Here is a 24,298-nt window from a genome sequence, read left to right on the forward strand (position 1 = left end):
TCAAAGGTGAAGACAGTCATCCCCCCCAACCCCCCACCCCCGCTCCCAGGTGTGTCCAATGGCAGTGCTGTGGGACTTGTGGATAGAGCACATTTGGGGTTGTGGGTTGTGAATGTGAGAGGAGCTGAAAGTGACGTACCGGCTGACGGGAGCAACCTTGCATCTGATCCCCGACACAGGCTCACCTTTGTTCATACATCGTCACATAGAGACAAACTGTATCACCAGCCCTGCCAGTGACCCGAGTGCATCTGAATCCTCTGGAAACAGCCCCTCCCCCTACAGCACCTGTCTCAGTCAAACTCTGGAATTTCAGAGAGCTGGCTCAAGAGCATGCATTAAAAAAGAAAAAAGAGCCGGGCGGTGATGGTACAGGCCTGTGATCCCAGCACTCCGGAGGTGGAGGCAGGCAGATATCTGAGTTCCAGGCCAGGCTGGTCTACGAAGTGAGTTCCAGGACAGTGAAAGCTGGAACATGGAGAAATCCTGTCCAAAAAAACAAAAAAATCAGAACCCCTGGGGAGATGGGGTGCTGCTGGATCTCAGCAGGGCTACCAGCACCTCACTTGTCTTTCCTAACTTCGTGGTCCACTTTATCTTGGATTCAGATGCACATATTTGCACCTTCCAAGCTCTTGAGTACACAGGAAGCCCTTCAGTTTTTAGGATTCTGAACTGGTTCTTGAGGAGCCATTCTCTAGTGCTAGTAAGATATTAAACTCAGAAGCCTGGATGGTACCGTTTGAAGTATTAGGTAATGCTTGAGCTCAGGAGTTAGAGGCCAAAGTCGGCAACATAGCAAGACTCATCTCAAATGAACACCAAAGTTTGAACTCAGGACCCAACAGATGGTATGATTATTGGGGCAAAAGCAGGTCAGTGATCCTTGAACACCTGCTGGGTACCTTCCCTCTCCTGAATCTGACTTGTGATGAAGGGCTCACACCACCTAATGGAGAAGAGGAGAACTGCACCAGCGTCTACTGGATGGGATGTAATTCCAAAAAGAGCCGACTGAGGACGTCAGCAGCATCACCACAGCAGACCGCAGCCCAAATTGCAATGGGGGCTTTCCCATTGCCCGTTTCCCTTTTAGAAAAAGAAAAATTCACATCACAAGAGTGATACATCATTCCTGCTGGTGATCAACCTTTTTTGTCTTGAGGGTCTCACTGTGGTGGTCCAGGGTGACCTAAAATTCTCAATCCTGCTTCAAGCTCCTGAGTGCTTAGATTACAGACCTGTGCAGTCGTGCCTCATTAGAAGAGATGGACTTTCTTTTGTCTACACTTATTGTGTGCATGCATGTGCCACCTCAAGCAAGCGGGGGGACGTCAGAGGACAACCTGTGGGGGCCGGTCTCTCCTTCCTCCATGTGGATCCAAGAGGTCAGCTTGTTAACCTTGGTGTCCGCACACCTGAGCCCTCTCCCCAGCCCATAAGTGATCATTTTGAGAAATGGATAGAAGTACTTAGATAGGTTATGTTGGGGAGACTTTACATCCTTTCCCCATAATCATCTGGAAGATGATAATAGACATTGTTAGTTACCTCTTGATTAAAAAGAATTATTCCGTTTAAAAATATTTTGTGTTTGGGGGAATTTACTTACATACCAGAGCTTATGTATGAAGGACAAAGGACAATTTGGTGGGAATCCATTGTTTCCTTTCCCCGTGTGGGTTCCTGGAATCAGCTCGTCAGACTTGATGGCAGGTACCCACACGCACTGAGCCATCATAGTGGCCCCCAGCCATCTCCTTTGAAAGGACCTCTCTTCCAGCACTTTCCACTTAACTACTTCATCTGACTCACTCCTGGCTATGGCTCTCAGGAGCTGCCTAGGTCTCAGTTGAACCACCTAGAGGACTTGCAGGGAACGATCGTCTCCTTCCTGGTTACACTGCCAAGTTTTCTTGCGGACCATCCACCTAATGATAACCTTCCTGGGGACTACCTTCTGGTGGTCACTTCCTCTCAAGGATTGCTTCCTGGAGATCATCTTCCTGGGATCCAATTTCAATTCTGGGGTCTACCTCCTTTGTATCACTTCCTAGTAACATATTGGGGGGTTGCTTGGATTCTAAGGGCTCCCTTGGGAGTCCATTGAAGGTAAATAGAGAACTCCTTCATTCAATAACAGGGAAGGCCTTCTATACCCTCCTCCCAGCGCCCAGTCTGTGGGGTTGTCCCTCATTGGTTGGGCACAATCAGGAACTCTGACAGCGACTAGGACCTCTGATAGTGACCAGGAACTCTTGACAGCATCTGTTGTTAGGCCTTCAGGCAGACTCCACAAATCAAGAACTCTGACAGCAACTAGGAACTCTGACAGTGACTGTAGCTAGGCCCTCAGGCAGACTCTGCACAATCAGGAACTCTGACAGCAACTAGGAACTCTGACAGTGCCTGTTGCTAGGCCCTCAGGCAGACTCCAGGTTGGCTCATAAGGAGTACATTATGTGCATGCCTTGGCAACTGGTCTGAGCCCATTTCCTCAACCCTATGGGCCTGTCCTACTACACTGGGGGCCACTCTTCTGAGGACTGAGTCCCGGGAACCATCTCTTAGGGAAAGAAAAATAACTAAGATCAAGACTCAGTCAACATACCAATGTTATAATTTGGAGACTGAGAGAAGTGACTATTCTGTCCCTCTCTTATGGCCTTTCCAGGCAGTGAGTGATATCTGGCTCATATGCTACATGAATGGCTTGTGACATGGGTCCCTGGTTCAGACTGGGCAGGAAGAAGAGGCCCTGATCTCTCAGCAGAACAAGCTTCTTGGTTTGCTCAGCTAATTCAGTATCAAAGTGACCTGGTGGGGCCACCATCGATGCTGTACTGGGGACCTGCTGGTAATGAAAGAACAGGGAGGGAGGAAAGCCGGAGGAGTGTGGCAGCTAGGCTCTGGAGCTGGCCCCAGAGTGCCTGGATCTGTTTGCATGTAAGGCCACTCTCTGGACTCCCATGACATAGCTTGACACATGGACTCCCATGATGTAGGTTGACACATGGACTCTCATGACATAGGCTGACACATTCTCATCTGTATCAGAGCTGGCCTGATTCAGATTTTCCTCATTTGCTAACCAAGCCTCACTTAGGTGCCTCAACTAAGACAGAACCTGCAATCTCATGATCCATCAACTAAGGTTTCTTTGACTTATCATGGTCTCATCTCTCCCAGCCCCAAATTACAACACTAATGTGTTGACTTAGCTCTCATCTTTATGTTTTTCATCCAGGCAGTGATGTGTTTGAGCATGCCATTCTCCTCTTAGCGCTGTTCTGTTCCAGCCTGACTCCCTCTTGCCTAAGCCAATGTAATGTCTAATCCTGGCTGTCATTTTGACTGGAGCTAGGATCAACCAACAGGCAAGCTGCTGGAGCTCCACTGAGGAATTTTCTTGATCTGATTGTTTGAAGTGGGAAGACTCACCCTAACGGTGGGCAGCACCTTCTGATGGCAGCCCAGATAAAAGGACATGGAAGAAGGAAATCTTCATGTTTGCCTGTTCAACTACCCTATTGCTGCTACTGCTGATTCCTTTGCTGATATTAGAACCAGGCTTTTGGGGCTTCCCACGTGGCCTGAAGACCAGCAGCTCTCTAGAAATCCCCCAGGCCTTGTCAGAGCCATGGTGGGACTGTGGAGGCATCCAGTCCCATGGTTTGGGTACCACTACTGGCTTCTCTGCCTTTCCAGTGTAGGACAGCCATTGTTGGATGACTCCAGCCTTGTCATCTAGGTTGTCTAGAGAACCCAAATTAATACAGCTAGCTTGCATAATTTCGAGAACTCAGTTAGCCCCTGTGCTAACTGCTGTGCTCAAGAACCTTCCATGGCTGTCTGCAGCAGGTGCAGATGCGACTCCCGAAGTCCTCCCAGATGGCTTTCTCCATGAACTTGGTCTGCGCGTCCTGCCTGTCACCTCTGACTATCCTTGGTGCACTGTGCTTGCCACCTCATTGAAGAGCATCTCTGTCCTTCTCACATCAGCATCTCTTGCCACTTCTTGTCCCTCCTGACCTGCTGCGGGTCTGTTCACTCCCTTGACTTTCCTCCCAAGCCCAGCTCAGCGTCTGTGTGTATTGGTGCTTTGCAAATGAAGGGATAGGCAGGCTTAACCACCACCATGTCCCCATCCCAAGCTCAGCTCTCAGGTCTCCTGCTGACCTCATACCTGGTGGGCCAAGAGCCTTTTGCTTCTTGTCACCTGCAGGCTCCTGCTCTTCTCTGAGGGTCATTTTAAAGCTCTTCTACAAGAAGCCAATCTGCAAACACACACACACACACACACACACACACACACACACACACACACACACATACACACAAACACACACACACACACACACACACACACACACACACATACACACACACCTTTGCCCTCAAGAAGACATTAAAAAAATTTTTACTACTATACTTATTTAGTCAGGGTGTGTGTGTGTGTGTGTGTGTGTGTGTGTGTGTGTGTGTGTGTGTGTGTTTGTGTGTGTGTGTATGTGTGTGTGTGTTTGTGTGTGTGTGTGTGTGTTTGTGTGTGTGTGTGTTCACCTACCAGTGTGCATATGGAAGTCAGAGTACAACTTGCAGGAGTTGTTTCTTTTACCATGTGGGTTCTGAAAATCAAATCCAGCTTATCAGGCTTGGCAAAAAGTCTCGTAATTCACTGAGCCATCTTGCCAGGCCCAAACATTTTAAAAAGATTGTACACACATAACAGGAAATTTTGGCATGACATACTTAGTGTCAGCTAAAATGCCTACGTTGGGGTCTGGGCAGATGGCTCAGTGGGAAGTGTTGCTGTGTAATTATAAAGACCTGAGTTCAGATCCCCTGTACCCATGAAAAGCAACTGGGTATGGGGTCCTGATCCTGTAACCTAGGGCATGGGCTCACTGGCCAGCCAGTCTAGCCAATCTGAGCTTTCCAGTGAGAGACCCTGTCTCAGAGAGAGTAAGCTGCGGTCAATAGATGGAGACATGTCAGTCTCTGACCTCCACACTTGAGTATATGGTCACACATACCCACACACTCAGGCTCACACACATGTGTGCAACACACACACACATACACACACACACACACACACACACACACGCACGCACACACACACAAGTGTTTTCGTCTTTGATGTCATTTCCCACATCTCTCCTTTTATGTTTTTTCTTCCTGTGGAGTCACAGAGACCCTCTGATAGATTCCACTTCTCACAATTTCACTCCAACTTTTCTCCAGCAGAATGCAAACCCCTGAGAGTCAAGACTTTTAAAAACAAAAATGATTAATTAATTAATTTAGGTTTGACAGGGTTTCACTGAACTCACTGTGTAAACCAGGCTGGCTTTGAACTCACAGAGATCCACTTGTCTCTGCTTCTTGAACACTGGGAAGAATCAGGACTTGAATGAAATGGGTGAGATGTGGAGCTAGGAGATGGAGGGAAGCAGGAAGGATTTGGAATATTCTATGGAGCAAGGGCAAGGCAAGGATGGGAAGGTTGTTTGTAGGCCTGGCCCCTTGAGTACTGAGAGCTTAGGGACAGTGTGTGGTAGAGATCAGACCCAGCTGTGAGTGCCAGCCCAACAGAGCCTCACCATTCTGTTTATGACACCAGATAGCCCTTTCAGGAGAGCCTCACACACAGCCTTATGCAGACCCAGGGACAGCAAATAAGAGTCCCCAAAGACACTGATATCCAGGCGCAGAAGATAGGCAGGGCCACAGCCACCAGAGTGGAAAGGAAGAGAAGGTTTTCTGGGTGTGGGTAGGTGAGGATCTCAGGGACAGAAGTGCATCACCTTATTGTCAATGAGACCAGACAGGGCTAAAGATCCTTAGAAGGAGTGCTCCAGGCAGAGGACAGAGCCAGCTTCATGCCGTGTGACCTCATGGCTGCCCCAAGAGCCTTGGGCTGGGCAGTAAGTAGCCTGTGCTTGGAGGCGTCATCTTGACATCCTCATTGGGTTCTCTCTGAACTGGGTTAGTGAGTGGATTCTGCAGGACAGATGTATGCACAGAGGGCTTACAACTCCAGGGCCCGTGTGGTCCCGGCTCTCTGAGCAGATTCTGGATTGCTTGTGACCCCAACCTTGCACGCCAACCACCTCCCACCCCGCCTTCAGGTGGCGGCCTGGGTGTGGATGTAGGTATGGAAGGTTGGGATTGGGTTCCATGTTGATTCTGGAAGTGAGCCACCCAGGCCTGCACCAGGCACTTGCCCACGGCATCACCATGGCACGTGACCTTAGCAAATTAAGATAATCAGGACTCTGTTTTCTGTTTTGTTTTAAGATGGAAGTATTGCTGGGTTGCACAGGAGGTCTGAAACTTGTGGGCTGAAGCCATCCTCCTGCCTCAGCTCCCTGTATAGCTAAGACTGTGCCTGGATGAAAACTAGGACTCTAGAGAACACAAACAAAGATGAAAACTCTTTCCCCACTGTTTTGAACCAAGTCTCACACATTTCATCACCAGATCTGGCTGAGGAACATGTAGGTGTCAGGAGCAGCATGCCTCAAAGTTCCAGACAGGAGGTAGGACCATGGCAGTATTTGGGAGGCCCCTGCTCCCAGACTGAGCACCAAGGTTGAGCCCAGTCACAATTGCTTGGAAGTTCTCTCCGGAAGGATTGGAAGCTGATCCAGAGGTGGGGTGACCCCACGGAGTTGACACACAGAATACCTGTACAGGCTGGGGGAGAGGCCAGATGTTGTTTGTGGAAGAGCTGGCATTGTCCCCAGATCTCAGAGAGCTATTCCAGCCAAAGCAATGCCCCAGAGTCAAAGGTCTGCATCGAATCTGCTTTAGCATGGGCCTGGGGGGTGACGATAGGTACCCATCCTGAATCTCTGTGGTCCACATCCCTAGATGTAATTGAGGCAGATAGGAACGCAGATGTTTTAAAATATTGTCTGTGTTGACGATACAGCAGATTTTTTTCTTTCTTGTCGTTAGTCCTTAAACAATGTTGCAGGGAAAAGGGGCTGGCTAAAGAAACCCACCCTGACCCTGGAGCCCAGAATTAGGGAAGGATGGTTCAGATAAGGCCAGTGAGAGAAACACAGTTTAACCCTGAAATCAGGGCCATCTCTGCCCCTTGCCCACAAAACTGGCCAATCCCTGGGCAGAAAAAAACTAACCAATCACAGTTGACTCTGCCCCCTGGATATCCTATATAAAACGCCCTGCCTGGTCAGTTGTGAGCTGTTCTCCCCACCCTGGTAGAGGCAGCTACTCTACTGGATTCCTCCTTCCCAAATAAATCTCTTTCTCAAAAGAGTTTTGGGTGAAGACCTTCATTCACTGGTACACAAAAGAACCTTGCTGGGACACCCCATAGTGGATTGAGCAAGGGGGAGCTGAACAGAAGAACCTTGCTAAGACATCCCATAGTGGATTGAGCAAGGGGGAGCTGAACAGAAGAACCTTGCTAAGACATCCCATAGTGGATTGAGCAAGGGGGAGCTGAACAGAAGAACCTTGCTAAGACATCCCATAGTGGATTGAGCAAGGGGGAGCTTAACAGAAGAACCTTGCTAAGATGTCCCATAGTGGACTGAGCAAGAGAGAGCTGGTAACACTGAGCTGGAGATTACGGCTCTCCAGGAGAGGAGCAGGATTGCTGTATCCTGCAGGGAGACCATCCCCCATCACACCAGGTATAGCTTGACTTTCCCGAAGAGTCAGGATACCCTTCCCTGCTGAAGCAGCTCCAGGCCCGACTCTCCCGAGAAGTCAGAAAAATTTCCCTTCCAGAGTTGGGCTGTTTCTTTGCAGTCCCAGCTGTCAGAGCTGAGCTAAACAGCTCCAGTTGTCCGGGACACCTTCAAGGCAGAGCTGTTGTTCTGAGCAGCTCGAGGTGTCCGGGATACCTCGCCCTCCAGGGCTGAACTGTTTCCTTGCAGTTTTAGCCATCACAGCTGTGCTACACAGCTTCAGGTGTTGCCTGACTCCCCAGGTAGTCAGGACACCAAACCCACAGAGTTGCAAAACTCACCTTTTGCAACCAGTTTACTAACATTTTTGGTGCAGTTTACCAACAAATGTACTAAACAACTCTTCTCACAGCAGTTACTTTGTATTCTCAGCAGGTAACAGCACCTGCTATCAAGAAGATTTCTAGTCAGGCGGTGGTGGCGCATGCCTTTAATCCCAGCACTCGGGAGGCAGAGCCAGGTGGATCTCTGTGAGTTCGAGGCCAGCCTGGGCTACAGAGTGAGTTCCAGGAAAGGCACAAAGCTACACAGAGAAACCCTGTCTCGAAAAACCAAAAAAAAAAAAAAAAAAGATTTCTAAGGTCAGCATGATGAAAAGAGAGAACCAACTCTTGCCAGTTAACCTCTGACCTCCACATGCACACCATGACACCATGTCATGTTCACACATGTGTGCATACAAATTATATAAACAGAAATGTAGAAATTATGGGAAGATGTGCACAAGTTCTGTGCAAACATGATGTCATTTAAATAATAGTAATAAATTAGTAGTAGTAGTAATGAATGTTTTGCCTGTGTATATGACTGTGTATCACATGCATGCTTGGTGCCTTTGGAGGCCAGATGAGGATTCAAGATGAGGACATCTTACCCTCTGGAACTCTAATTGGGAACCACCATGTGGATGCTGGGAATTGACCCCTGATCCTCTAAAACAGCAACCAGTGCTTTTAACTACTGAGCCATCTCTTTAGGCCCTGTGATGCCATTTTATAGAGAAGTCTTGATCATTTTCCAATGTTGGTATCCTGGAGACAACCCCTACTGATACAGAGAGAGATCACGGGAACAGAGTCCTGGGCAGTTTTCAGCTTCTAGAGTTGTGGCTTGCAGACTTTCCCAAGCTCCAGAACCATGAGAATTTCATGGCTAGGTTCTCTTGCCTGAAATCCTGTATCAGCAGGTCTGAAATGGGTTTTCAAACAAGCAGCCTAGGGAGTTGTCTGACAGTGTCTGAACATGTGTGTGCTGTCCCTGAGTTTCCTGGTAGGAGGGAAAAGACATTTCTGGATATTCCATCCCAACATAGCAGGTGTGAGCCATCACTACAGAGCCCTACCTTACATCACAAGTAGGTCACTTGTGACGCAATGAGAGAATGGGACGTCACCATCGGCCTTGGGGTACTGAGAGGGTGCCACATCACATCTGTCTCCAGAGTTCACAGGAGCTATGTGTTCCTCGTTTTCAGTCACTGCCCTTTGGGTGGGGACAGATCGATCCTCCTGTCCTGGACACCTCACACCCCACATGTGCTGAGCCTTGTGTCTGGTGGGCAGTTTCATCCTAGCAAGGCAGACTTGGGCTACTCATCTCACCCTTCACCCCTGCTCTGAAGGGAAAGGGTTTTTTGTTTGTTTGGTTGGTTGGTTGGTTTTGGTTTTTTCGAGACAGGGTTTCTCTGTGTAGCTTTGGAGCCTGTCCTGGACTAGCTCTGTAGATCAGGCTGGCCTCAAACTCACAGAGATCCACCTACCTCTGCCTCCTGAGTACTGGGATTAAAGGCATGTGCCACCACCGCCCGGCGGGAAATGGTTTTATTTCTTCTCAGCTCATTGGACTGAGGTTGAAGGCAAGACACAAAAGCACCATGTACAAAGTCCTGGGGATGAGTCTGAGAGCAGGGTGGGGCAGGGTGTTGTACCACCCTAAAATAGCACCACACAGTGCATGCAAAGTGGTGGGAAGGTAGACAACTGCATTTAGGTTTGCTGTTTAGTTGGTTTGGGTTTCTTGAGATAGAGTCTCTCTCTATAGCACTGACTACGCTGGAACTCCCTATGTAGACCAGGCTAGTCGTGAACTCACAGAGCTTCCTTCCTCTGCCTCCCCAGTGCTGGGATTAAAGCCGTGCACCATCACATGTGACTGCATTCAGTTCTCATTGATTTTCCCCCCTTCCCATTTCCCTGAAACTCCTAACGTTTTCATGCAGAGTAGATCTAATATTCATGGGAGAGCGCTGTGTGGGGTCCTTGTGGGAAGCAGGGCTGTGAGCAGTTCTACTCGCCATCCCTCCCCATCTGGGAGCCTGGGCCCTAGCCACCACCATGTTGTTAATTCCTGCAGGATGCAGGCAAGACTCAGGACAGCCCACAGCCACAGCCGGGCAGGCCACTCCTCCAGTCGGCTTCAGCTTTCTTCCTCTGAAAGTAAAACGGGAAAGGAGCTTGTTCCTTATTTAGGACACCAACTTTGGCAGCCTGGGCTTAGAGGCCACTGTTTGTTGTTGTTAACACGCAACCTTCAATTATAGGTTTAAAATAAACCCTGTCGTTCTTCTTCCCGGCCTCCTTGGAAGTTGGTCATGGCAAGGGAGGGGCCCCAGTAGCTTGAGGCCCATGTACTGGTACCACGTGGGGCTGGCAGGCAGCTGCTGGGCGTGGCAAATGTCAGGACCCCTATAGTGGTTGGAATGAGAATGTCTCCCATAGGCTCTGGCGTTTGAACCCTCTGGCAGTTTGGAGAAGTTTAGGAGGTGTGGCCTTGCTAGAGGAAGTATGTGACGGGGGCAGCTTTGAGAGCTGAAGACCTCTCCTTTCTTGCAGTTTACCCTCTGTGTCAAGCTTGTGGTTCAGGATTTGAGCACTCAGCTGCTGCTTCAGTTGCATGCTGCCATGCCCCTCCACCATGAGAGATTCATATCCCTCTTGAACCATAAGCCCAAGTCAAATCCCTCCTCCCCCCCATAAGCTGCCTTGGTCATGGTGGGTTTTTGTTGTTGTTGGAGACAGTTTCTCTGTAGCTTTGGAGTCCGTCCTGGAACTCACTCTGTAGACCAGGCTGGCCTCGAACTCACAGAGATTCGCCTGGCTCTGCCTCCCGAGTGCTGGGATTAAAGGCATGAGCCGCCACCACCACCTGACTAAATATTACTGTTTTGACTTTTAAAAAAGTTTATTTTTATTATGTGCATTGGTGTTTTGCCATGGGTGTCGGATCCCCTGGAACTGGAATTATAGACGGTTGTGAGCTGCCATGTGGGTGTTAACAATTGAAACTGACTTTTAACCACTGAACCATCTCTCCAGCCTCTTGGTCATGGTGTTTTATTGCCTCAACAGAAAAGCAACTAATATAAAGCCCAGGACTCCAGGGTGGCTTGTGTGATGACGCGATGGCTAGGTCTGCCAGCAACTGAGGCCGGAGCGTGGCTCAGAGCCTCACTGTAAATCTACAGCCAGATTTCATACTCTCCACCTCGGAGGCTGCCATTATCTGGACCTGGAGTTTCTCCCCAAGGCTTCCGAGTTAAAGACTTGGTTCCTAGCATGTGACGCTCCTGGAAGACAGGTCCTCCTGTCTAAGGAGCAGGACCAGTGGGGGGAAGTGAGCTGGGCACATACCCTTGAAGAGGCTACAGGGACACTGGCCAGCCTTCTCTTTGCTTCCTGATGGCTGTGAGGTGAGCGGCTTCCTCAGCCACAGTTAGCAAGAGGTCAACTGACCCTGGCCAGAAACCTCTGAAACTGTGAACGCCAACAGACTCCACTCTTGTTTTTGTTGACTTCTTGCTGCGCAATAAACCCAAGCTGGCCTTGAACTTCAGATCCTCCTACCTTAGCCTCCCAGGTGGTGGGATTCTAGGCCTGCACTATCATGCCTGGTTACTCTTTTCCTTTTTTTTTTTTTTTTTTTTTTTTTTTTTTAAGGTTTTGTCTTGTTTTAGATTTATTTATTTTATTTTACATGCATGAGTGCTTTGCCTGCGTGTATGTCTGTGGGCACCATGTGCATGCCTGGTGCCCACAGAGGTCAGAAGAGGGCATCAGCTCCCCGGAAGTGGAGTTACAGTTGTAAGCCCCCATGTGGGTGCTGGGAATCTAACCCAGGTCCTCTGCAAGAGGGACAAACACTCCCAACTGCTGAGCAGACGCTTCAGCCCTTTCTTCTTTTCTCAGTTGGTGATAACGTTTTATAACTTAGAGATTTATAATTTACAGAATTGGGTATTTTGTTATAGTAATGGAAGAACTGGCTAACACAGACGGAGTCTATTAAGAGCTCGGTGCAGCTGGTTAGGTTACTTGATTTCTCTTCTGAACCAAACTTTCTGCTCTAGACCTGAGCCTCACTAATTTTAATACACTTATGGACTCCCTGGCGTTTTATTAAAACAGGGCTATTATCCAGCAGGTCTAGGTAGGCCTGATGTACTCATTCTGACGAGCTCCAAGGAACATGGGTGCTCTCAGTCCTCAGCCAGACCCTGGGGAACCAGACAGTTAGGGCTGGCCTTGTCCTGGGTGATCTACACAGGCCAGCTCTCCTGCGGATGAGGCTCCGACGCAGAACGGGCGGGGGAGGGGGGAGGGGGTGTGTGTGTGGAGGAAGGTTAGAAGGTATTCCCCTCCCACCTCCTGGAGTGAGGACATGTGACAAGCATCCCGGCTACAGAAAAGTTCTGAGTGTGGCAGTGCTTTGAACTGGAAGGTGCCTGGATCCTGAGCACGGAGAAACCAAGGAGAAAGGTAGAGGAAGCCTTGACTGGCCTGGCCTGAGTCTCTCATAAGCTCCTCCAGTATCTGTGGAATCCATGTGTGGCCTGGAAGTCCTGTCTGCTCCCTTCATGGTTACTACAGTGATGTCAATGAGAGCTGTGAATATTCTCTTCATATATAGTAACTTATATAATCCATGCAATAATCCCAGGAGGCAGCTATTACTGTTACATTCTTAGGAAGGAGAGACCAGGGCACAGAGCCACTGATCAGAGGCAGAGCTGGGACCTACGTGCATCCAGCTTGACATTGTAGACCCAGCTCTTGCCCATTTCTCCACCCATCTGTATAAGTTACTGTAGTTTTTTTTTTTCCCTTTACTTTTTGGGGGCCCATCACCCAGCTCCCAAATAAATATACAAAGAGTTATTCTTACTTATGAATGCCCGGCCTTAGTTTGGCTTGTTTCTAGCCAGCTTTTCTAACTTAAATTATCCTGTTTCTCTTTAACTACATTTTGCCTCAGGGCTTTTTACCTTTCTTTATTCTATATATCTTTCTTTCCTTCTTACCCTGTGACTGGTTGTGTGGCTGGTGGCTGGTGGCTGGTGGCTGGCCCCTGGCATCTTCCTCTCCTCCTTTTCTTGCTCCTCTTCCCTTTTCTAGATTTCCCTTCCTATTTATCCTCTCTGCCTGCCAGCCCCACCTATCCTTTCTCCCGCCTCACTATTGGCCATTCAGTTCTTTATTAGACCACCAGGTGTTTTTGACAGGCACAATAACACAGCTTCACGGAGTTAAACAAATGCAACATACAAGAATGCAACACATCTTTGCATCATTAAACAAATATTCCACAGCATAAACGAATGTAACACATCTTAAACTAATACTCCGCAACAAGTTACATTTCTCACTGTTCTGATGAGTGAGTTAAGGATGGGTTTGCTTGGTTCCCATTTTAAGGGGCAGTCCATCACGGTGGAGAAGTCATGGTAGAAGCCTGAGGCCGTGAGCAGGTCACATGGTAGCTGTGGTCAGGAAGCAGAGAGAGGTGAAAGGTTCATCTTTTCTCCCTTTTATCCAGACAGGGACCCCCACCCATGGAATGATGCTGCCCATAGCTAGGGTGGTTTTTTTTTTTTTTTTTTGGTTTTTCGAGACAGGGTTTCTCTGTGTAGCTTTGCGCCTTTCCTGGAACTCACTTGGTAGCCCAGGCTGGCCTCGAACTCACAGAGATCCGCCTGGCTCTGCCTCCCGAGTGCTGGGATTAAAGGCGTGCGCCACCACCGCCCGGCGAGGGTGGTTTTTCTTGCTCACTTAATGTGAACTAGACCCTCTCTCAGACATCCAGAGGTTTGTCTCCTAGGAGGTTCTACACCCTGTCAAGTTGCTCCTCAATATCAACCCCCACACCACCTTAATCAGCAGGGGCAGACAATTGGCTGTGTCTTCACCAGGAAGCCCGGAGGCTCAGCATCTCTGTACCCAGTGCTGTTTAATCCATATCCGCTTCCTGGACACAAATTTTGAGAGGCATGTCCCTCACCTGACCTCCCACAAATCAAGCCCTCAGTAAATGTGTTTTTGAAATACACTTTTCGCTTGTGTGAGTTATCTAAGGAGCAATATTCATAGAGAGAGGAAGCAGAGTGGAGGTGGTTATGGGAGGTGGGGAAATGGGAGGTAGTGTTAACGAGTGCAGGCAGGGCTTCGCTCTAGGAGGATGGATGGTGGTGATGGGTACACAACAATGTGCTGGACTTGATGTCTCTGAGTTGTACACTTAAAAATAGCCAGGCTGGCTGGGCAGTGGTGGCACATACCTTTAAACCTAGCACTGGAGAGGCAGAGACAGGTGGATCTCTGAGTTCGAGGCCAGCCTGGTCTATAGAGAGAGTTCCAAGATAGACAGATCTACACAGAGAAACCCTGTCTTGAAAACAAAACAAAACGAAACAAAACACAACAAAAAGCAAGATTAGAAGAGTTTATTTGATACATTTAATCACACACAAACCAAATGCTATTTACACATATTTGAGGGATGCTGAATAAGTAAGTGCTCCATTATTGAGCAATACCTCAAGCCCCTCACTTGATTAGTGGCAAGAGGCTATTACTCCTTAAAGCGAATTCCAGGAAGAATAGAGGCTGTGACAAACGGAGGCATCAGGACAGCCCAGATTGAGTCCAAGTTCTCAGAACATAGAGGGGCTGATGGTCACCTTGCTGTGGTTTGAGTAAATGTCCTTCACAGGTCCATGCCTTGAAAGCTTGATTGTCAGCCTACACCATGATAGGGGTGGTGGTGGAATCTTTAAGGGGTGAGACCTGGGGGGAGGCAGTTAGTCTTTGGAGGTGTGTTCTGCAGGGGGCCTGTGAAATCCAAGCCTCTTCCCAACTCTTTCTAGCACTGAGCAGGAGCCTTTGTAAGCCTCTGCTGTGATGGTGCCTCACCGCAGAGCCAAAGCACCAGGGCTGTGGTGGTGCCTCACCGCAGAGCCAAAGCACCAGGCTTTTGATGGTTAATCTTAGTTACCAACTTAACACATCTAGGAAGAGGGATCCTCAGCTGAGTAATTGGTTCCCTCAGATTGGCCTGTGAGCATGTTTGTGGGGTGTTTTCTTGATTGTTGGTTGATGTAGGAGGGCTCAGTCTACTGTGGGCAGTACTATCCCAAGGCAGGTAGTCCTGAGCTTGTAGGGTAATTGAACATGAGCTTGAAAGGAAGCCAGTCAGTAGCTATCGCCGTGGAGAGACACCATGACCATGGCAACTCTTATAAGGGAAAACATTTAATTAAGGCGGCAGCTTACAGTTTCAGAGGTCCATTATCATCATGGTAGGACACGGCGGTGTGCAGGCAGACATGGTGCTGGAGAAGTAGCTGAGGGTCCTACATCTTGCAGGCAACAGGAAATGGTCTCTGAGTCACAATGAGCGAAGGTTGAGCAAAAGAGACCTCAAAGCCCATGTCCACAGTGACACACTTCCTCCAACAAGACCACACCTACTCCAACAAAGCCACACCTCCTAATAGTGCCCTTTGGTGCCATTTTCTTTCAAACTACCACAGTAGCATTCCTCCATGATTTCTACTCAGTTCCTGCCATGAGTTCCTGCCCTGGCTTCTCTGAGAATGGACTGTAACCTGTGAGATGAAATTAACTCTTTCTTTCCTCTCCCATGTCGGTTTTGGTCCCGGTGTTTATCACAGCAACAGAAAGCGAAGTAGGTCAAGGGCTAAGCAACTATGGACCCATGTCTCTGGAACCACACACCCAAATAAACCTCCTCTCACAAGCTGCCAACCTCAGAAAGCTCACTAACACAAGCACCGTCCTTGAAACCCAGCAAGTCAAGGTCGGACACTGGCTTACCATTGACTAGACACATTTCTTCCTTCAAGTCAATTTCTTTTCATGAAGTCCAGGATTAACAACATTTTTTTGTTGTTTTTTTTTTTTTTTTGAGAGTTTCCCTGTGTATCCTTGGCTGTCCGGGAACTCGATTTGTGCTGAGATTAAAGGCGGGTGCCATCACTCTTATTTCAAGATTCCTGAGGGCCAAGTGTGGGAGATCAGCACAGATGGTTACTACGTTGGACTTGGTGCTCATGGCTGGCTCCTTTTGTGCACTCATCCATGTCCTGGGTGAAAGGATGAATGGTGCTGGCTGGTCGGTGAAAAAGTCACAGGCCATGGCTGCCAGAGTTAGAATGGGCTTTATTAGAAAGAAGAGGGGATAGGAGGGAGAAGCCAGGCCTGGCAGGGGAGGGATGCGGGGAGCAGAGCAGAGAGCAGAGAGGAAACAGAAAGAAGGGGTGGGGGTCCGTGTCCGGCTTTTTAAGGCGGGGATGCAGCCACCCACGCCCCCGATGATGTAAGACATTAGACTCAGAAGAGTGAGAGCAGGATCCCAACACTGGGTAATGGCCATCAAAGTGAAGGGAGGGTCTTTGAGTGGTCACACACATCTAGCAGATCATCACGGTCACTGTCCTTGTTGGTTTTAACTGTCAACTTTACACAGTCTAGAGTCAGCTGAGAAGGGAGTCGAGTTTCAAGTGAAGGATTGCCTAGCTCAGACGGACCTGTGGGCATGTCTGTGGGGACGGTCTTGACTGATAATTAATACAGGAGGACCCAGCCTACTGTGGGTGACACCATTCCCTTGGCAGGTGGTCCTGGATTGAACCACAAAGCTAGCTATGCATGACCTTTCGAGCAAGTCAGAGAGCAGCATGCCTCCTTGTTTTCTTCTTCAAGATCCTGTTCTGACTTCCCTCGAGGGGTGGACTGTGACTTGGAAGTATAAGCCAAATAAGGCCTTCCCTCCCTGTTGCTTTTAGACACTGTAAAAGCACTGCAACAGAGATGAAAGGAAAGATATCTTTCTCAGGCTGAACCACCCAGGCCTGACGTCTGGACCTCAGATCCAAGGTTTCCCTTCTGCGCAGGACGGCCCCACAGGTCTAACTGTGATGCCTGTCTCGCTACGTCCTCAGGGAACAGTCTCACTACTTGGTCACCATTCCGGGTGTCTGGAATCTCTGTGCCTTTGTGGTCTTCAGGACAGGTGGGCAGCTGACCTGGCAGTAGTCTGGAAAGAGGGAAAGGATGGCATGAGGGTGGTGGGCTAGACTCAAGAGTCCCTGTGGGGCAGGAGACTGGGCTTCTTTGGGACTCAGCCCAGAAGAGCAGCAAGTCTCCCACATCCCTCAGCCACTTCCTGGAAATGGGCTCTTAGGCACAATATATTTCTCTCAAGATCATTTGTCATGGGGGCGGGGTGGGGGAGCTCTCTTCAAAGCTAACCCCTGGCCCACAGAGCAAGCATGTGTCTGTCCTTGACCGCCCGGGAGCACTCACCCAGGACCTGGCTTATCATCTAGTCCTGGGGACTCTCCTGAAGTCCTTAACCCTGCCCTTCTCTTTGCCAGGTGTGGCTGCGCATGCCTCTAGTCCCAGCACTCAGGAGGCACAGACAGGCAGATCTCTGAGTTTGAGGCCAGCCTGGTCTACAGAGTGAGTTTCAGGCTAGCCAGGGATACATAGTGAGAAGCTGTGTTAATAATAAACAAAACCCCACCTCTTCTCAGGGTGTCCTTGTCACTCCACCTACCCCAGTCCTTGTTCATTCTACTTGTCTCCCTGGCTTCCTGCAGGGCTTGTGGCCCAAAGGCCTTCCTCTGTCCCTCCACAGACATCTGCATGGGCGCCTTCCTCGGAGCCGACCATCCCTGCCCCATCCCGGTTCCTTCTCCCCTTGAACTCACATCTTTATTTTCCTCATCTACTTCCTTTACTGTCACTTTTCCCTGTTAGAACTTAAGTTGCAAAGAAGTCAGGTTTCTTCTGTGTGGTTTTCGTAGTGTCCCTCCCAGTCAGGGGGAACGCTGTGGGTGGTGACATCCCTAGGCAGGTGGTCCTGGGTGTATAAGAAAGCAGACTGAACAAGCCAGGGGGAGCAAGGCAGCAAAGAGCATTCCTCCATGGTCTCCACTTCCTGCCCCGACTTCCCTTCATAATAGACTGTGATCTAAGAGTGAGTTCTAAGCTGAATCAACCCTTTCCTCCCCAAGTTGCTTTTGGTCATGGTGTTTATCACATCAGCAGAAAGCAAATAGAATGCCAGCTGCAGTCCAATGCACCCGGGCACTGAGTCCATGTTTACAGGTGCCAGACACATAACTCAGTGGTTGGCAGTGCCCTTCCATCCAGCTGGAGAGGCTGGAGGCTGTGCTGCTAAGTTGCTTGTATGTGATGATCATCACCAGAATTTTAACTGCTGAGCCATCTGTCTAGCCCTGTGGGACATGTTAGGATCCTTATTGGTATCTCATCAAAGCCAGTTGTTGGAGCCAACAGAGGAGCCTGAGAAGGCTTAGAGACCCCGTTCCTCCTGCCATGCTGTGATCTGGAACTTAAAATAGCATTGTCAATGACTTTATATCATAATCTATAATTAGTTTTCCCACAAATCGGTTTCTTCTAGGTTTGCTCCCCCCCACCCCGCCAAGACAGAGTTTCTCTGTGTAGCAGTCCTGATTGTCCCAGAACTCATTCTGTAGACTAGGCTGGCCTTGAACTCACAGGGATCTGCTTGTCTCTGCCTCTTGAGTGCTGGGATTAAAGGTGTGCACCACCATGGCCTGGAGGCTAATCCCCAGTGAGAAGATACAGGGTTCTTCACAAACACATGGGTTTGACCAGCTGTCTTTAAACCCTGGGACTCCTGTCCCATGGCTAGGCTCACTAAAATCTGCACCACTAAGATTTCAGCTTACCAGAATTCTCAGCCTTCCTAATGCTGCCACCCTTTAATACAGTTCATGTTGTGGTGATCCCCTCCTCCCCCACAACGATAAAAATTATTTTCATTGTTCCTTCATGACTTTTTTTGCCATAGTTATAAGGCATAATGTAAGTATCTGTGTTTACTGATGGTCTTTGGCGACCCCTGTTAAAGAGGTGAGACCCACAGGTTGAGAAACACTGCTCTACACCATGCTAACTCAGTCCCTTACAAATGAGTTAGGGAAGAAAGGCCAGGCATTCTCCTTAGTAGTTACGACTGCATAGGAAAACAGACCTGGCTGTGTGAGCCACCCCAGCTCCAGCCATCTCTACTGTCCATCAGGTGACCCCATCTGGCCTATGAAATCTCACCACAGCTGCTGACATTCCCCATCCACATTCTCAAGACAGAACCTCTTAACTGCAGCCAACTTACTTTCATTTATTTCTAAAGATTTATTTATTATGTATAGTGTTCTGCCTGCATGTATGCCTGCAGGCCAGAAGAGGGCATCAGATCTCATTACAGATGGCTGTGAGCCACCATGTGGTTGCTGGGAATTGAACTCAGGACCTCTGGAAGAGCAGTCAGTGCTCTTAACCTCTGAGCCATCTCTCCAGCCCCCAACAGCCTTTTATTAATGAAAGGTTTTCTGATTTTTGAAAAATTTATTCATTTTATGTGTTTTGCTCCAGTCTGTTTTGTTTTTTTATAAAGACATCTCCCTACCCCCTCCCCCGAAGCTGAGGACCGAACCCAGGGCCTTGTGCTTGCTAGGTAAGCGCTCTACCACTGAGCTAAATCCCCAACCCCTCCAGTTTGTTTTTTGTCTGAGAGTCCTCTGTCCGTCTACCAGGTGGGTCCTAAGGATCAGTCTCAGGCTGTCAGGTTTTGGGTGCCTTTACCCACTGGGCCATTGTGCCAGCCCTCCACCTTAGTTTTTGAAGCAGGATGTTTCAGTAAACCCAAGATCACCAATCTGACTGGATTAGCTGCCCAGGGAGTTCCAGGGATCTGTTTGTCTTTGTATTAACACCCACCCTACCCTGAGTTAGACACACACACACACACACACACACACACACACACACACACACACACACAGCTCTTCCATGGGTTCTGGGGATCTGAACTCAGGTCCTCAACTCTTTTGTGTTGGGCTCTTTACTGACTGGGCCGTCTCCCCAGTCCCAACTGTCTTTTAAAGATGTTGCCTAGGCACCCAGGCTTCTTCGGGCATCATTGGTTGGGAATTAACCCTTGACAGCCCCATGATGCCCGACAACTAAGACCGGCCCTGAATGGGCTGCAGTTTGGAGGAACTCACAGGCTGGCCACGCGCCATTTTTTAAATATAACATTTATTGCTTAGATGGTTTGATACAGAACAGCTTTCTTTTCATTCTGAATTTGGAAGTTCTATACAATTGAGTACAAAGAGGAACAAAAGTACCAAAACCAAACTTGTGATTCTGTTCGTGTGGCATAAACCAGTTTTGTATATGACATGTAGCAGCAGTTTGTAAGTTCCCTTTAGAAAAATATGAATTCTACAGTTATTATTGTTTCCTGTTTAATGCATGGGCTGAAATCATCAGGATCAACTTCTTGAGGAAAGAGAGAAGAAAGAGGCGAACGCAGGATGAGCTATCTGAAATCGGCATCCGACTCACGGAGGCGTCCCCAGAGCTGCCGGGAAAACAGCCCCATTGGGCCTCTTTGTTTGCTTTCACAGCCAGGTATTTATGTAGTGATTGAATCTCAGCATTGTGTCCATTAAAGAGAAAAACAAAAACAAAACAAAAACAAAACAACAACAAAATAACCAAGAAAAAATTTGCACCTCAAAATTTTTTCAGACAATCCATATATATATATACATATATAATATATATATATATTTGTAAAAGCCCTGAGGAGAAAGAGAATCAAACAAAATGTCTAGAAACAAGTTAGCTGGACATGCAAACTAAGCTATGATTCACCCAGCGTTTCAACAAATCACAAATTTCACAGTTTAATATGGCGGGAGGAAGGCGGGCAGGACGACCAAGTAATACATCTCTCAATCTCACTAATAAAATGTGGCAAGACCTTATTGACTAGGAAGGAATCGATCAGACTACATAAAGCTTTAAATCAATAGTGATTATTGCGAGCTGCAGCCCTGGCTACGACCGCTGCTGGGAACCATTCCCTGGTACATCTTACCGCAGCGTAGAGTTCAGTCATGGCTTCTCCCCACAGTATCATTAGTTTAGTGTGGAGAGTTGCAAAGAAAAACAAAACACAAGAAACCCCAAATAATAACAATGAAAATAACAATTGTAATAATAATAAACAACAACTAAGGGATGCAGGAGCTGGCTTTAACTTAGAAGACCATGGGGTCATTGGTTCTGATTTCTCTCTACAGTAAATAAAATCTCAATTTTAAACTGGTTCATACATCCCTAATACAGTTAAAAAAAATCATATATACCTCAACATTTTTTCATATGCAAATATCACTTTTCATCATCTCTAGAATATCTATCTCCCATTGAAGTCAGGGTGGTTGGATTTTAGCCACTAGAAACTGGTGGACAAAAGGGTACGCATGTCTCAGAGCCAGAGGAGCAGATGGAGCCACAGGGTGAGGGGAAGAAGTGGAGCAGAGGGAGACCTCCCCTAAGGAAGTCTCGAGGCTCTGCAGGCAAGGGACAAGCACAGGGCTCTAGTAGCAGTGTGGCTCAGGCATCCTCGGTCTCTGCTAAAGGACAGGGTGCTGAACAGAGGTCAGCTACAGTAGGAGCATTTTTGTTTGTTTGTTTTGTTTTTTTGCTAATGAAGGACATCTACTGCCTGTATAGAACACTCAGGAATAAAAAGAACCTTGCCTTTGTGCACTGGGGGATGGGGCAGTTAGGAAGTGAAAAGCGCTCTCTCCAAGCAGCGACCCCACACTGCAGGAAGGTGCAGGAAGACAGCCCTCTCCTCTAAACTTTGCCCACGCAGTTCAGGTCATTACCAGCAGTAGTATCTCATTGCTTTTCAAACGACAGTAGCACAGCTGGGGGAAGGCTGGGGCCCGGCTCAGCAGGCAGACTGGGATGCCTGGCACGCTGACTCCGAGGTGCCCCAGGTGTGGCCTGGACACGTGCATCCTGGTCCTCTCTGAGCCACTCCTGGGCCATGCTTGGAGGACCGACCACTCCTGGCCCCGCTGGCTTCTACAGTCACGGAAGAAAGGCTTGTCTGAGTACAGTAGAAGGACCATCACTGATGTGCCAGCAAAAGCTTCAGGCACACGTTATGCGGGGACCAGGCGGCAGTGCAGGTCTCCCAGGACAAATATTGCCCATTTGTTTCTGCTGAATGCAGAGCCCAGCAAACTGATGAACTAATAATAATAATAATAACAATAATAATATTAATAACATATATCGAATGGGAGAAGGGAAAATCAATATATGACATCCAGGTATGTCCTCCATAGGTTACGCTGTTGAGGAGGCCATTCTTTTCTGTAAATTAAAAATTTGAACAGTAACCATTTCTAACACGGAGAAAGTGGAGACACGTGAGGTTGAAGCTAGAATCTTTCCTGGCTTTGGCTCACACCACACTGGAACTCTGCATCGACCACATCCATGGCTCCTCCACCAGGTGACCCAGAGAAAAAGGTCTAGCTTAGAAATCAGCCTCCCACCCTCTTCCCTTCGGTCATGTACATGAAATTCACATCATTTTCTTCCAGTTATTGGCTACGGGGATCCAAGGGTTAGGTTAGGCTTTCTTCTTCTGTTTCCAGCTCACAGAACAAACAGTACTATCACAGGTTCACAAAAACAAGCTCAAACACACCAATACAAAAGGTAATGTTAATGCTTAAATGAAGAGATACTCCCAACAACTCATTAAAATATTTGTTTTGTTAAAACGCCACTGGGGGGGGGGGTTTGTCACACCCACAATGACATGGGAGGACCCATAAGTAGTTAAGGCACTGGAGGCCGCCGTACTGGGGCCGGGAGCATGCGCACTGAGTAAGGCTATGGCACGAGCTGGTTGGCTGCATTGCCTCTCTCTCTCTTGCCCTCTTTCCTCTCTCTCTCTCTCTCCAGACAGCTGAAGGACACTGAGAAAATCTTGTGGAATCTCTACTGGGGAGGCTCTGCTAGCTTTGTCTGTGTGCTGACGGGGACGGGACAAGCTGTCACTCCACCCCCAGGAGCTGCGAGGCACTGTCGGGGGCTGCCAGGATGGGAGCGGGCCTCTTGGCGCACAGCTCCAACAAGTCCTGCACGAGGGCTGCTGGGCTCTCGGGGTCTGTTTCACCTGGAGACGCCTGCTGCTTGGGGGTGCTGTGGCCAGGCTCAGCTGCCTGTTCTGCTGCAGCCCTCTCCTCCTGGCTACAATCCTTCCCCGAACTGGCCAAGTTCTCTTTCCGGCTCCTGGTGATGGCCACGTGGTTGCTGGTACTCGGAGCCGCGTCGGCCTCGTTCTCCGAGACAGGGTTGTTAGCACTGTGGGTGGACTCGTCCTCACTGTCCTCCTCAGCCCGCTCGTCCTTGTCACTGTCTTTCCCATGGTGCTTGCTGTGCCTGGCTTTCTGGTGGATCCGCTGGTGTCGAACGAGGCTGTGCTTCAAGGTGAAGGTTCTCTCACAAGTCTGACACTTGTACGGCCTTTCCCCTAAGCACCAAGAGAAGGAAAAATGAGATGTCCATTAGCATAAAGGCCACTGGTTCCCAGCTCCCTGCTCTACACGAATGCAGCATCCAGAAGTAAATAAACTAAATAAACCTCGCTGCTCAGGAAAAGCTCTCTTATTTGTCCAAACTGGCAAGACTAGGGGTCACATTCTTCCTCCTGTTCCTCTCAACCTAAGTCTGATTGTCAAAGAATCCCAGAAGCAAAGAGTCCTGCAGAAGGACTGAATGGTCCTCGCCCAGGCCTGTCTGCAGGGCCAGCAACAGCCCCTCACTCAAGGCACAAGGTGTAGCTGGGCTTTCCTCTGATAGTTTACAAATCAAGCTGCCACAGCTGAGAACATCTCTGGCCAGAACAAGGTATCATGTAGGGCCCATGACAGTGCCAAGGCCGCTTGTGGTCGGGAGCATGGAGTGTGAGATCTGGACAAGGGTGCTCTCTTTGAGGGATGGTGGAGGAAGGATGTTTCTATCTTTTGGCTTCACGGTTCTTTCTACCCAGGTCTCTCCTCTCCTCTCTTCTCCCTCCCTCCCTCCCTCCTCCCGCCCCCTCTCTGGCAAAATAACAGGACCTTCTTTGGACATTGCAGCACCAGCCCTACAGGTGGCAGGCTAAGAGCCACAAGGGACAAGGATGTGCCCATGTGGCAGCTAGCAGAGGAGTGCGTCCTCATCCATCAGGTTGGCTGCTAGAAGGCCAAGAAAAGAACAGTCCCACCCACCTATTCATGGAGGACACATGGGATCTTCACAACACAGACCAGGCCAGCACCTGACTTCCATGGCATATATTCCCCCGTGTCCTTCTTAGGATCTGGCTTAGGGCTACATGGGATGGGACATGTGCCC

General features: G+C 48.8%; 1 protein-coding gene across 6 annotated transcripts in view; it reads right to left on the reverse strand.

Annotated features, from left to right (window-relative positions):
- Positions 1-20,097: 20,097 nt before the first annotated feature.
- Rreb1 (ras responsive element binding protein 1) overlaps positions 20,098-24,298 on the reverse strand; it is a 187,308-nt gene continuing 183,107 nt past the window's right edge. For all 6 annotated transcript variants that reach the window (XM_052728322.1, XM_052728323.1, XM_052728324.1 and 3 more), the window contains one exon: positions 20,098-23,432. In XM_052728322.1, coding sequence (XP_052584282.1) covers positions 22,954-23,432 — 479 coding nt within the window. In that variant the 3' untranslated portion in view covers positions 20,098-22,953. The remainder of the gene's footprint in view (positions 23,433-24,298) is intronic.

The sequence above is a fragment of the Peromyscus californicus genome, unplaced genomic scaffold (assembly GCF_007827085.1).
Source record: "Peromyscus californicus insignis strain IS unplaced genomic scaffold, ASM782708v3 Scaffold_8__1_contigs__length_139910024, whole genome shotgun sequence".
Classification (NCBI taxonomy): Eukaryota; Metazoa; Chordata; class Mammalia; order Rodentia; family Cricetidae; genus Peromyscus; species Peromyscus californicus.